General features: G+C 39.5%; 1 protein-coding gene across 1 annotated transcript in view; it reads right to left on the reverse strand.

Annotated features, from left to right (window-relative positions):
- Positions 1 to 13,852: 13,852 nt before the first annotated feature.
- The window catches only part of LMBRD1 (LMBR1 domain containing 1), a 75,870-nt gene continuing 73,923 nt past the window's right edge, over positions 13,853 to 15,799 (reverse strand). Inside the window, exon 16 of the mRNA XM_005506751.3 lies at positions 13,853 to 15,778. Coding sequence (XP_005506808.1) covers positions 15,659 to 15,778 — 120 coding nt within the window. The 3' untranslated portion in view covers positions 13,853 to 15,658. The remainder of the gene's footprint in view (positions 15,779 to 15,799) is intronic.

Genomic DNA, 15,799 nt, shown 5'->3' on the forward strand with positions numbered 1-15,799 from the left:
GTTTTAATACCTACTGAAATATTCTGAAGTGCTCAACCTAGTGATAATTTAGTATCTAGAATTCTGTTGCTGAAAACAGTAAAACAGAATACAGATTCTTCACTAATGTCTTAGCGTAAAAAATAGTAGACCATCTCTTGGAGAGAAAAATTAACATAAAATTCACATAAATTGGAAAAAAGTTATTTGAAAAAGGTGACAGTAGGAAGAAAACTTGTACAGAATGATACTGTTTATGCATCTTTAGTTAGGGAAATAAGGAGCAGCACAGACTAAGAATGCACTCTTCAAAACAAATTTGCTGGCTAGGATAGGTAGAAAACAAGGATAACACAGTGTTGGGGCTGGCAGGACAGGGCAACGCAGATGCAGGGAGAGATTTTTCCAGTTCTGGAATGGTAGTAAGAGCACAGCGAAAAAGAATCCTTTAGCACAAAAAGGACAAGAACTCATGAGCTGTTCAGCAGCTTAACATTTGAAAAAGCAGCACATGAAAATGGGTTCAAATTGCTAAGTGTAGGAGAGCCAGATGAGAAAGCCTGGGGCAAAATGAGATAGATGTTGTTCCTTGTTAACAATCACAAAGAATTTTCCTACATATGACAGTCACAAGAGAAAGAGCAAAGAAAGTGGAAAAAAAAAAAAAAGAGGTAAGAATTCTGGCTGGAAACAGAGAGAAAAGGCAAGAGCCCAATGAACCACTGGATGTTGAGAAGACGCATAGTGATGCTTTCAAAAGCATTTGCCGTACTTTTTTTATCTCCTCCTCTGAGTTTTCCAGATCCCGGACTAGACAGATGTTTGTCTGACCCACCCTAGCTATTCTTGTGTGCTTGTACCTTAGAACTGATGAAAATCAGGGCTATAAATAGAAAAAAATCCAGAAAAGCTGGAAAAGGTCATTATCTGACTCTCATAAGGGTATTTCAAACAGTCAAAAAAATAATAAAATAGCTTGAATTCAATTCCTATGAAAAGACAGGAGCATATAAGCAAGCTTATTTGTAAGCGATGCACAGACAACTAGACAAATGTCAAGAATAAGTCATCATATCAGTTGCATTTTCTTCTACCACATCTTTCTACACTTCTGTTTACATTTTCTTCTATAGATCACATCTTCTTGCTATCCTTAAAGTAACAGTTCTTTTTATCAGTGTCTCAATGTGAAGGCAGGAACACAAGTGCTCTATAATGGGGGATGGGAAGGGAGACAGAAGGTATATCTCTTAACTGCAACATATCACATTTTGGTTTTCTTTATTAACTTAACATTCAGAAATTCTGTCCCAGATCGGCCTGTTTCCATTAGTGATTTTGTGTCACTAAAACTGATTTGCAGATTTTCAGATATCTACTTTTTGTCCCAGTTTATCTTCATTGCTCAGCAGTCACCAGCAGTGGATATTCAGCCTTGGTCTTCCCTCTTAAAGAGACAACACCTGAAGTCAGAGTTGTATTTTTTTTCTTTATCTGCTCCTTGACAATATTTGAAAGAAATGTGAATTACTTGTTGTACAAACCACTATAATGGGAAATTAATTTCAGATGGACCACTTCTTAGTGTGAATTCAGTCTCTGGAATACTCATAACCTGGAACACCTGTAACTACTTTAAATCAACATGGACATACCACCATGCTATAAAACATACTCCACTACCCCCACTTCCAATCTCCTCACTGATTCTCACCTGTGGGAGGTGACAGAGACTACCAGGTGAAGCCTTACAATTGTCAAGCAGAACAAGAATTTCACAATTCTTGCAAGTCAATTACTCATCTATATGCTCCAATCAATTTGTTAAGGGACTAGAAAGATAATAGCCACAAGCTCTACTTGTTTAGCTTGTACTGCACAGTAATTTCCAGAGCCTTTTCTAAACTAGAATTGGTAGCTGCTTGTTCTTCATATTGGCTTTCTGCCTGATCACATTATCCATTCCTGTCATTTTTCAGAGGATTTTAAACTTCATTGTTTTATTTTACAATGTTTGCACTCCTCCCCAAACTTAAACTGTTTGCAAGTTTATAAATTCTACCCTCTGTTTCATCATCCAGGTCCATCCATAATGTTACTATTGTGTAACACTGCATGTGGGACAGATGGCAATACCCAACTTGACACACTTCCCTAGTTTACTAATTATCAGTCAATATCTGCTGAGTCCAGTTCTCCAACCACTTCTGCATTTACCCAGTAGTAGGTTTCCTGAGGTTGCTTATCAGAACTGTCAAAATGCTTTCTAAAGCCAGAACTTCTTTTCTCTGCCACCATACCTTCTTCACAGTAGCAAATTGATTTCAGTAAATCTCTACCAATTATTAGGTATCTGCTGGCAGGCTTCCAGGTACTTACCAATTATTCAACTATTTTTCTTGGAAGCTGACTGGTCTAGACTTTTCTGACTACTCTTTTCAGCTTGCCAAGTGAAAGAAACACTAGACTTGCCTTCATTTTTTTATATATTTTTTTTTCTCTCCAGTGTTCTGACACATCACTGCTACATTCCCCAAAATTACTGAAAGGGCCTGACATCTCCTCAGCCTATTTTTTTTTCCTTGGGGGTGAGGGGGAGTCCGAAAGAAGGGGGAATGTTTTGTGTTTCATCTTAGGATAAAGATCAACAGGCTTAACACATCTGAAAGTATCTTACTGAAGTACCCTCTTAATCTCTTCCATCTTTATTCAAATATATGTTTTACCATTTCAACACTGGATTAAATCTTCCAGCCACCAGCCCACAGGATTCAGCCACATGAACCTTTCAATGAAAACTGGCACAACAAAAATGTACTAAGTCTTCTGATGGTCTTAGCAATGCATGTTGAGACTGAGTCACAGAGGACTCCTTCCCCATTTTCTTATTGATATTGACAGGATTACCTTTTCTGCAATTAAAGCATTTAACTTTCACCTTTGTCTCAAAGATGATCCCGGGCTCCTCCTTGGGCACGAAGTTCAGCCCAACTTACTCCATATATTGGCTGTAAGATCACCTGCTCAAGCACTGCAAGTTAAATTGATTGCTAAAGAACAGACAAATGATAATGAGCTGGCCCATGTCTGTCAGGCAAGCTCTTCGTGGACCCTCAAGGAGCAAGCATGCACTGCAATGGCTCAGCACAGTCCAAGAACTCTTTTGTGGTGACCCAACAAAAAGTTTGGCTTCTCTCCCTGTGGGTGACAGAGCTTCCCTAGTCCACATAAGTCTGTTGCTCTTTGGATACCTGAGCCCTGTGCAAGGGAGTTGGGCACTGCTAAGGCTCACCAGAGATCTCCTGCACCTTTGTGAGAAAAATGTCACATTATTGACTTGCCATCTAGAGCACATTTAATCCAAGTCATGGTACTGCAAAACACTCCAGAAAGACTTATTATTAGGGGGAAAAAAAGACAGTACATACTGCTAGTTTAGAAGTAATGAAAGTAATGATTAAGCAAGATTAGGGCATGGTAAAAGACAGAAACAGAAAAACAGAAAAGGATGAGAAAAGGAGTCCTCGGTGACCAGACTTCCCTAGGCCACAGCTCCAAAGCAGCCTAGAACTAACCAAAAAGGTCTTCCTTACCTGGATAAGTGTCCTCCAGAGTGGCTAAGAGAGCATCACATCTACATTCATATCTGAACCTGCAGCCCTGACAGGGCCTTTCCTCATCCCTGGTAGAACACATTAGTTCTCACAGCCGTCATCCTGGAGTCTTCCAAGGGTGGACACTCTTTCTTCCAGATACTTCTGATGTGGTCCTACGTGGAACCTGCCAGCTATCCTGAGTAGGGCAGTCATGATCCTTCCCCAGCTCATTCCTCCCTCCCCAGTAAAGCTGTTTGCCTCCCTCCTTTGCACCTCCTACTCCCTATTTTGCTATTACTATAGCAAATTGAATCAGGTCACAAAGAGAATAAGCACTAGATGCAGCAGGAACACACAGAGGCAGGAGAAGGGACTGGAATTGCCCCTTTTAGGAGCAAGCTGTAAAGCAGTTCAGCATGACTCAGTTTCACCCTTATCCTATTCCTTCCTCACCTAAAGGACAACATGATTGTTCTTAATTCAAACGGGCAGTGTTTCATTTCTGTAGATATATATTTCTGTATCTCTCTGGTAAAAAAAAAAAAAGGTGATTCAGGAATGAGAAAAACTCCTCAAGAACTTTAACTTCTGGTAACTCCAAGTATGCTTAAGCACAAAATAGTTTACACTAAACTTCATATGCTACATCAAACTATACACTAATAAAATGTTACAGAAGTGACGACATAATGACAATCACATTTAACATTTCTATCTCTGGGGCAAGATGAGCCATAATAAAAGTCATTTTACTACTTCAGGGCAGCAGTTTCCACTCTGGGAACTTTTCAAAAATCAAACTAAGAACTAATCATATGAACATAATGACTCATATTGTTTGCATGTGTACTAGCTCTTGAGAGACTAATACAATGGCAAAGAAACAACTAGAAGTGCTTTAAGGATAGTTAAAAACTGGATATGGCTTGCTAGGGCCAGGAAACTCCAGAGATATCTGCCAACTCCCTCACTGGAGTATATTAGATAGCTGGGTTTTTTCCTTCATGTTGATGAGAACCACTATAGATGACTAGAGAGTGAGATTCTCTTCAGAACAGTAGGAACAAGGAGAGCTAGCTGAATCCATTACAGTATGGAAAACAGCTCTCATCCAGCATGCAATTTAACAGTGAAGTCCAATATGTAAAATTTTATAACTGCAATTGCTCACCCAGGAGCATTGAAGATTTAGGAGTACTGGTATATTTCAAAAAATAATGATGCTGTATGAGCTGTGATAAAATGTAAGGGAAATAAAAAAGTACATCTGCCAACTAGCAGCATAATCTTTGCAGTTATGGAGTGGAAGATTTGCAAAAGTATAATTGAGAACAGTTTTGGGAAGAGTCCAAACAACACACCCATGTCAGAGAGTAACAATGGGGCAGTAGGTACATTGAGAGCATGTAGATTTTTATCCACGAGAGGATCACGATTTAGATGAACTGGGCTAAGCAAAACTACTTGAGGATAATTTTTCTCCACATTACTGTACAAAATGGCTGGATTCCTCAAAGCAATTTGAGATCATTTTCCCACAGGACCAGATGACAATCCTGAAAAGGTACTTAAAGGTGAAACACAAAGGCAAAGCCACAAAGCCTAAAGAATTTTCCTTGGGGAACGATGAGTTGAGTCCTATGTTTAATTTAGGATGAACAGGTAAATCTACAGAAGGCCCTTCAGAAACAGAGTAAGGTTAAAAGTAACACTATCAGGAACAATGGGATAGCATTTTTATGAGATGAGCTCTTCAGTTGACAACATCCCCATCATATCAGACAACTCAGAGTCACTGCTACAAAGATTTGTTCAGGCACTAGCCTAAAACAGGATACTAATATGGAAACAATTCTATTTAGAGTACATTCCCCAAGACAGAAATTCACATACGTAAAGAGCAGCGCTTCCCCACATTACTCATCCAGCCCAATCACAGATTTGCCAAGTCTGAATGACGTACTTATCGCTGTGTCTTTGGCAGGGGACCTGGGAGCCTTACTGGGAACTGTGAAAAGACATCAAGCAAGCCTGTCAAAACAGGGGCTGTTCACACATAGCTAAGAAGATGAGACAGAACCACCCTCACATGACTTCTGCTGTTGCACTGGAACTCCATGGAAACAGTTGAACAGCATTAGAACAGCTCCTCACTTCACTGTAGGAGGACACCAGCTTGTCAGGATGCAGATCTTCAACTTTTTCTGAAGAAAAAGTAGACACAATTCATCTCAAAAAGAAGGCAGCATTCCTATTAGTGGGGTGCAAATTTCTACTGCTACCACTTATATCGGGCACCATTTGTCTGCTCAGCAAGTCTTGCGCATCAATGCTCGTTCCACACACACACAAGTAGCACTAGTACAACAGCTTGATAAATCCTTTGTTCAGCAGGGCAACATGGCAGGATGAGGAATGAATGAGTGCTCTTTTGCTTGATTATGTTACAATGCAGCTTTTTTTTCAAGCCTGGAGGACCCATCCAGCTACTCTTGGAATACCTCCAAGACCACAAAAATCATAATTTGTTGCTAGCAAGGCACACCACCCTCTAGTCAGAACACCACCACTCTTGGCTTATGGACACACCACAGAGCAATTGGCTAAGGCAGCTAGTTCTGCTTTTCTCTTTTCGACGTCAACAGATGCTTAGAAGTCTGCAATACATCAGGTACAACAGCAGGGTTATAGAGTTCTGCCACAGAGCATGGTAATAAGGATTATTTTCCACATGCGAAAACAGAAGTTCGTTCCATTCAAATTGAGGGTAGTGTCATGACCTACCAGGACTGAGCAGGTATTGTAGCCAGCTGGTTGACTGCATGAAGTGGATATTCCCAGCTGTACTTCAAACAGTACAAATCATATGTTAAGCACATCTGCAAAGCAGGACATCTCTGAACATACAAGGGACCTTAATTACAGATATCTAGGAATCCTGGTAGGCCAAATCATGCATTAGTAGTTTTTTTTTTAAATACCTAGGATTAGACTGTTTAAAATTCAATAGCTAAGGATACATAGATAGGACTTGCTCAAGCTAAATTCTGCCCACATCTTTTAATCAACCTTCACCAAGAATGCAAAACAATTCAAGTGCCTGGTCTACAAATGTAGGTTCAGCCCCCATCTAGCTTGCACCAAATGTACATCTCTCATCTATGGAAGATGCAAAGCTACATTCCCAAAAAGACAACAGGGCTCCTGAGTTCTAACTCAAGAGCATGGTTCCATGAAGACAATAATTTTAACGGTTTGTGTTGGAAAGGTCCTTTAAAAAGTTGTCTAGTCCAACCCCCCTGCAACGAGCAGAGACATCTTCAACTAGATTAAGCTGCTCACTGCCCCATACGACTTGACATGAATGTTCCCATGGATGGGGCATCTACCACCTCTCTCCGACCAATCTGTTCCAGTGTTTCACTACCCTCATTGTAAAAAAAAAATAAAAAAAATAAAAATTTGAATATCTAGTGTGAATCTTCCTTCTCTTAGTTTAAAACCACTGTCCTGTTGCTACAGACCCTACCAAAACATCTCTTCCCACCTTTTTCATAACCTCTCTAATATTGAAAAGCTGCAATAAGGTCTCCCCAGAGCCTTCTCCAGGCAGAACAACCCCAACTCTCTCAGCCTGTCCTCATAGCAGAGCTGTTCCAGCCCTCTGATTATTTTTGTGGCCTCCCCTGGCCCCTCTCCAACAGCTCCATGACCTTCCTGTACTGAGGGCTTCAGAGCTGGATGCAGGACTCCAGGTGGGGTCTCACTAGAGTGGAGTAGAGGGACAGAATCACCTCCCTCAACTTGCTGGCCATGCTTCTTTTTATGCAGCCCAGAATAGAGTTGTCTGTGAGCACAAAATGTTGGCTCAAATCCCATTTTTCATTCACCAATACCCCCAAGCCTTTTTCCACAGGGCTGCTCTTAATCCCTTCATCTCCCAGCCTGTATTGGTACCATCTGTTGCCCTGATCCAGCTGCAGGACCTTGCACTTGGCCTTGTTGAACCTCATCAAGGTTCACACAGGCCTACTTTTCAAGCTTGTCCAGGTCCCTTCCCTCAGGCCTGTCAACCACACCACTCAGCTTAGGGTCATCTGCAAACTTGCAGAGGGTGCACTTGATCCCACTGTCTATGTCATTGATGAAGATATTCAACAGTACTGGTCCCAGTATGGACCCCTGAGAGACACTGCTTATCACTGGTGTCCATCCAGACATCATGCCACTGACTGCTACTCTCTGGATGTGACCATCCAGTCAATTCCTCATCGACCAAACAGTCCATGATCAAATCCATACCTCTCCAATTCGGAGAGCAGGATGTCATGGGGGACCAAGTCAAAGGTTTCACAGAAGTCCAGACAGACAACATCTGTAGCCCGTTTATTTCCACTGATGTAGTAGGGATATCTGATTCCCTATCAGCAATGAAAACTTCTTTATAGATCAAAACTTAGAAACCTACTGACCACGTTTAGGTCCTGTGCACCTGGAACTGGCAAGCTCCTTTCTTAGCCACCTAATTTTCCATACACCATCTTGGAGCATTAACTGTCCCCACAATGAGAATTAGCCTAGAGTAACGTAGCATCTAAATTGCAGCTACCAGATTGTCTAAAATTTACACAGTGTTGAGCTCTACGGCGCAGGATGTACCTTGTTCTGTGGATCTAGCACACACACACATGTCCTAGAGATGTCAGCACCTTGCAGTGTATTGCCAGGTAGTGTTTGGACAAGCTTTAAATAGCACAGGGCTAAGAGCCACATAGTAAAAATAGCAGCTATAAAAAAATCTCTCCATCATTCCACCATTAAGTTTCCTAATTTCATGCACAAAGCTAGTCCAGGGAAGACGCAAGCCAGCTTATGGCAGTACCCTTCTGCCCCCTGTCAGTATCAGGGACAACAACTAGGTTAAGTATGAAAGTTGTTCTACAACAGCTGGGTTAGTCAAGTATTAATTTTTCAGCAATGTATTTTCACATACAGAAAAAAACTGCTGAAATGTTCAGCTCCATTCATTAAAAACATATTTTTTTAAAATTACTTCACAACGTGGGAAGGAAAACAGTTTGTTTTCCTTAACTTTTTCAACCACAAAGCAGCATATTCCACTTTACCTGGGACCTGAACTCCCAGAAATTTTCAGTGTGAGCTGCACCCCTCATGTTTGAAAATCCTATCCTAAAATAATCCTGTTATCAGTGTCTGCACAACATATTTGGGTTGCAAACTGGCTTAAGGAGAGAAGCCAGAGAGTGGTAGTCAATGGTGCGGAGTCTAGTTGGAAGCCAGTATCTAGTGGAGTGCCTCAGGGGTCAGTGCTGGGGCCAATATTATTCAATATATTCATTAACGATTTAGACGAGGGAATAGAGTGTACTATCAGCAAGTTTGCTGATGACACTAAGCTGGGAGGAGTGGCTAACACACCAGAAGGCTGTGCTGCCATCCAGCGGGACCTGGACAGGCTGGAGAGTTGGGCGGGGAATAACCTGATGAAATTTAACAAGGGAAAGTGTAGAGTCCTGCATCTGGGCAGGAACAACCCCAGGTTCCAGTATAGGTTGGGAAATTACATATTAGAGAGCAGTGTAGGGGAAAGGGACCTGGGGGTCCTGGTGGACAACAGGATGACCATGAGCCAGCACTGTGCCCTTGTGGCCAGGAAGGCCAATGGCATCCTGGGGTGTATTACAAGGGGGGTGGCTAGTAGATCGAGAGAGGTCCTCCTTCTCCTCTACTCCACCCTGGTGAGACCCGATCTGGAATATTGTGTCCAGTTCTGGGCCCCTCAGTTCCAGAAGGACAGGGAACTGCTGGAGAGGGTCCAGCGTAGGGCAACCAAGATGATTAAGGGAGTGGAGCACCTCCCTTATGAGGAAAGGCTGAGGGAGCTGGGTCTCTTTAGTTTGGAGAAGAGGAGACTAAGGGGGGACCTCATTAATGTTTATAAATATATAAAGGGTGAGTGCCACAAGGATGGAGCCAGGCTCTTCTCGGTGGCAAACAATGATAGAACAAGGGGTAATGGGATCAAGCTGGAACACAAGAGGTTCCGCTTAAATTTGAGAAAAAACTTCTTCTCAGTAAGGGTGACAGAGCACTGGAACAGGCTGCCCAGGGAGGTTGTGGAGTCTCCTTCCCTGGAGACATTCAAAACCCGCCTGGACATGTTCCTGTGCAACCTCACCTAGGCGTTCCTGCTCCAGCAGGGGAATTGGACTAGATGATCTTTTGAGGTCCCTTCCAATCCCAAACATACTGTGATACTGTGATATTCTGCTAGTCAGTGATACTAATAAAGTTGTTATTGCTTTTGAGATCAATTTCGGAAGAAAAAAAAGTACCTGTGAAAATGAGGATTCCTCTGGAGTTCATGTTTTGTAACTGTGTTGTTCCCCCCACCATGCAATAAAGAGATCTCCATTGTTATGGACTTAACTTTCAAGTTCAAAGAAGAAGCTGTTATACATTCAGGACTAAGCACCTCAAAACATATAAAATATTTTTCTTTATCATAAATTGAAGTGTTTTTTTTCACTGACCCATTGCAAAAGAATATTCCATGAAAATCAGATACACCAGCCACCAGCACCTTGAACTTTTCTATTTAGAAAGGATGTAAAGTCAGCAGGCAGCAAGGATTCAGATTTGCATTGTTCTAGCTTAGAAGTCAAGACGACCAAGTACAACTCAGAGAAGTTTAGGACGTAGGTGCTATCTTCAAATTACACATGAAATGTCAGAACTCAGCACTTCAGTCCCAGGACTTTCCTCCAAGTGCTTTATAGGGTAATAAGTTCATAAGTTGAAAGTTTCAGTGTTTTGTGGTTTGTTTTTTTTTTTGAGGGGTGTGGGATATCATATATTCACATTTATAAAAGTCCTTCTTGCTGTCCTGCCTCTGAAGTACTCTCAGTTGAAGTGATACACTTAACACATGTGGGAGAATCTTCAAACTCTCTATAGGTCACAGTAACATCATGATTTATGCTTAAGCAGCTTAGCAGAAGCAGAGGCGCTATTAAATCAATCTATATTTTACTTTCTCACAGGATTCTGGTGAAAAGCTCTGCATTCAGACTTGACTTTCAGCAGGAACCATGTGCATATTCAGCTTCATGTTTGCTTTGAATGTTCTTAGTTATCTTTATGCAAGATACTTGGATTCTCACAGTAAGGACTTTGACATCATTCTTCAAAATTGCTCAAAAAAACCCTGAAGTTGTATGCTTTACAGGCAGCCTGCATATTTTCCCTGGGGAAAAAAGACAGGTATGATTATAACAAGCAAAATTAAAAAACAACACTCATCAGCTGTTTTAAGGGAAGGCTCCACATCCTTCTGGATGGTAAACACAGGAGAAAACTTAAGTCACACAGAGCTGCTAAGATCAGCCCCTCAGAAACCAAAATTTTTCTGTCTGACCCCCTGAATATATCACCCTCTTCCTAAAGGTGAATCTGGAAGAAAGCTACAAATATGCTTAAATTGTCTGTTTATTTCAATGAACTAATCCTCTTCATAGCTATAAATTTGATTGAAGTGCTATCACTCATGCAATCTCTCTGAATAGGAAGATGTTAAAATTAGTCCAACTTCCAGATAATTTTTTTAACAACCACATTTTACTAAAGCTGGTCAAGAACACCAGAATTTCCAATTCAATTAATTATCCTGAATTGGCAAGAGTCTTTATTCAGATGCAGAATTTGTTTTAAAATTTAGACTACTAAAAGAAAATTACATCTTAAAAGAAATTAAAACCTTGTTTTGGTTCTGTTAAGTATAGTCAAAATACACATTTACAGGAAAAGAAAGATTCTCAGTTTCATTTCTTTGCTTTATCTGCAAAAAAGCTGACTTTACAGAAGGTTTCAAGAGAACACATCTACACTAACATAAGATGCATTATCAATATGAACTACGATCTTTAACCTAAGAGCATGAAAAACATTACAGCTGGAGTATTTCAAATTACTTCAGATGATTTTAGAAAGGGATGAATCTTTTTCCCGTGCTTAATCTCACAAGCCATGCTTTATTTCCCTGTCTGTACCCAGAACTGTTTCGATGCTGTCAGAAAGGGCTGACGAGTTACCTTCTACACTTCATCGGTTTTCTTAAATACTTAACTGTAACTCTGCCCTGCACACCAGCAGTTACCAGTATTTCAGGATAAACCACAAGTTTTTCCAAGGGGATAATGGTTTTCAAAAGTGCTGTTAAAGGCCGTTGTTCACTTTGAGAACTTGTGTTGAGAAAGTCAAATAAAACAGCTGTGAAGCCAAGAAAGACAATTTCTAAGCAGAAGAAGACATCTGAAGAGTTATGTCTAAACAGATCATTCAGAAGCAAAACATGAACACTGAAAGGGTTCATTAGTTTCTAGCTTAAATTGTCACATTATCTGATCTATATGGCACGACTCCAGAACAGGTACCCTCTATGTGTAAGCAGACAACTGTTTTCAGTGCAAAATCTCAAGTCCACTCTGAAATCTTTTCCTTAAGTCAAAACAGAAAACACAAAAAGGTAGCAGATGTTTCTTTGCACTCTTCACCAGCAAAAGCTTTTATCTCCTGAGAATCAGCAGGAAATCTGCAGCATATTGTCAGCTTTCAGCTAAGAAACAAAACAGACTATTATAGGCTTTATTGTATTTATGAATTGCAACTCCAGATAAGCTACCAATCACTATAGAACAAACAGCAAGATGAGGACCCATTTGACATGTTGCTGCTGAATTCTATTACACATATTCCTGGTGACCACAGCTCATGCTTGATGTGTCAGCATGATTTAAGGCTCACCAGTTTCTCCATGTTCATGAGCCTCCAACACAGTAGAAGCTGACTAGAAAAATACAATAAAATCAACAAAAATCTAACTTAAGCCACCTATTCAGAAGTTTTGGAAGCTCACACTAGAGATGAATTTGGAATACCATTCATATAACCAAAGCAGTAAAACTACACTGATGCCTTTTTAAGTTACTTCAGTCCAGAAAATAGAAATCTTTGAAGACTCGGTTGAAGATGTTAGATGTTTTCTTACAAGGTAGAATACTATATTACAACATCACTGGAAAGTTTGAGTTGGCTCCAAAACCTATAGAAAACTCTGGACTATCATTTCATAGCCAACAGCTAAATGAGTGAACTGTTTCAGTCATACAAGTGCTGCCACACCAGGGATAACTTTGTGGAAGAAAAGTAATTAATTGTTTTACTTGCAAGTATTTTATTGAGGAGAACACAAGAGACAATTGCAAAAGAATATACTGGAAGTTCTGTTTCTTAAAGTTCCTGAAAGTATTGATCAAAACCAAATATTTTAAGCTTGGGCTATCTTAAATTTCACCACTGTTTTTCTTCACAGGGTGATACTGGATGTATAAATCCAGTTGGTGAGTTCATCACACCATAAACTTCAAACACACCTTTAGTTCATTTTAAAGGCACAATAGTTAAAAACATCAAGTTTCTATCACACGAAGCGTTCAATAGAGATGAATACTTGAGTGTATCTTCATTACAATTACATTAATGCATCCAAAAATCTTTTAAAACCTTGTCAGTCAAATGGTTCATTGAACTCCTGAGAAACTTTAGTGAGGATGTGGCAGGTGAAGAATAACTCTGATTATAAATGCTGACAGTTATTTACTGCTTATATGACAGTGGGTGACAGCAAGTGTCTGAAACAACTTTTGAGCTCTCAGGCAGAGGCTTGCTTCTTGTTAGCTGCAACTAGCAATGGGCTGGCTGTAAAGCTAGTTAACAACTGGATTTTAAAAAGTGGTACTTACTGAATCCTTCAATTAAAGAGAAGAAGCCACCAATTCAAAGGCAGATCCATTGTATTTCTGCATATAGACCATTTAGACAGGAAACAGGACTTGATTGAGAAGAACCTGGAAATGTAGAAAATTCTGGAAAGAGGGGAGATAGATCTAAACCAACATCTACCTAGAGACTGGCCAGGCATCTTGGCCAGTGACACTTAAGCCTGCATGCAACAGCAGCTACATGGCATGAAACCAACACCTGTCTGCCAGTCTTCCTCACACAAGCAGGAATCTCCCCAGCAAAAAAGTTAAAGATAAAATGTATACAACTCTGCAAAACTGGGTATTGCAGCTCAACCTTACACCCAGAAAGATTAACAAACAAATTTGTACATGATGCAGACAAAGAAGGAAGTGATAATTATCACTGGTTAAAGCTGAAGATGAAATATGAACAAAACCCACAAAAAAGGAGGATATCTGAGCAGGTAACTTTATTTAAATTAGCTCATGTACGTTTTCCACCAGGGCATCCACAAAGAAGTATATTCTAACTTCTTGATGTCTCCTGGATGCGGCTTCCAGTCAACATCAGGTCCTACCTTTCATTTGAGTTACTTGAACTCCTTATAAATAATTACTTGCAAGTTTCCCCAGTGGTCATATTTAAATAGTGTTTAGCTAATTCTAGTCAAAGGGAGCTCAGACTGCCTGGTCAAGTTTCTGTACCTACCATCAGTGTTTGAATATATTTGTCCTTTCAAGTGTCTCACTGGTAGCAAACAGATGGATTGCTATTAGTTGAGCAGACTTGACTGCATATTAGCAGCTTATGATAAAGCTACAACATCAGGGATTCTTCCAGATTGCCACATAAACATGCATATTAGTAGAGCAGTTGGCACAGAAGGCTGGTTAAAATACTTCAGTTTTGTTTGTTCCTGTAAGAGCCCAAACACCAGTTCCTTGTGTTCATGCACATTAACTAAGCAACTTACTTAAGACCTCCTGAAATACTGAAACTAAATTAAAATCTAGAAGTTCCTGAGAGCTCACTGTTCTGAAATACTGCAGGAAGAGGAAGACTGGTTTTGAAATAACTGAAACTTGTCAGTTTTAAGAGTTTGCAAACATGTAATCAGGACATTAATAATTCTGCTAAATTTCAATGATTATTCAACAATTACTCTTACTAGAAGTTTACCTAAATCACATTTCCATGTGCTTGCATGGACTAGAATTTCCCTCAGGTAGCATTAGAAGTTTAAAAACCTGTAAACATTTTCTCTTTCATAGAAATAGATACTTGGTATCAGAAAATATTTTTCAGTCTTAGAAATAGAACTCAGTAACTATATAGCTAAAACAACATTACAAGGACAAGAGAAATGACAAAAATATTTATGAACTCTATTTATATAAACATATTGACTTGTAAACAAGTTGACAACATTTAAATTAAATATTGAAAGAAAACCTCAAACAAAACAATTTGCATTAAAGAGAAAAATAAGTTAAAAATCACATCTTCATTATTCTGTTGATTATTACTAAGTCAGGCACCTGGCAGTTTCATAACTGAACTGTACTAAAACACTGACAATGCTGAATATGGTCATTTACAATAATTATTTCCTTTCATAGAGCAAAATCCACCTCATAGTTACTGAGGATTCCCATGGTAACTCAGTGGAGATAACAGTAAGAAAATGATTTATTCTTCACAGACCAGGAACTTACCACTTAAGTACATGTTTTTGGCATACTTTAAGGACAGTCTCTTTTTAACTATAGCTTCATAAAGGAAATCCAGAAATGCCAGCAAAGTAATGCAAAAGTCACATCCTTCTGACAGTCTAAACCTCATCCAAATCTTTCTAGCAATGTTTCCACCAGGTGTATTGCTGGATTTTAGCTAGTTCTATTTATGAGATTGAATAAAAATGTCCTACAAGTTAGGCATGAAAGTAGTTAAGAAAACCTAAGTTAACAGAAAAGCATAATGAAATTGTTACAGTAATTCATCAAATTATACATCAGACAGTTACATACGAATTTAATGATAAACCATTTTTTAATATATTATTCAAAGCCAGCTTCAATATTTGTTCTGATATAACAGTGATACTCAAAGTGATACTCATTTTTTACCCCTTTAAGTGAGTACACTTATTTCCTCTATTTTTACAGGTGCAAGGATGCTTATTTGGATACAATTTCCACATGGTTATGACTTTCAACATAACATTAAATAATGTTTTTCATCTTGAAGGCAAAAGGCTATCAACGGTAATAAACAGACAGTTCATCATCACTCATGTCTGAATCATCTTCATCCACTTCACCTTCAATGACTGATTTCTTGCCTTTGCAGCAGGAAACAATTAATCCAATTAAAAAGACCTGCAAATTTAAAATAAGTAG

Source organism: Columba livia, chromosome 3, assembly GCF_036013475.1.
Source record: "Columba livia isolate bColLiv1 breed racing homer chromosome 3, bColLiv1.pat.W.v2, whole genome shotgun sequence".
In the NCBI taxonomy this organism is placed as follows: Eukaryota; Metazoa; Chordata; class Aves; order Columbiformes; family Columbidae; genus Columba; species Columba livia.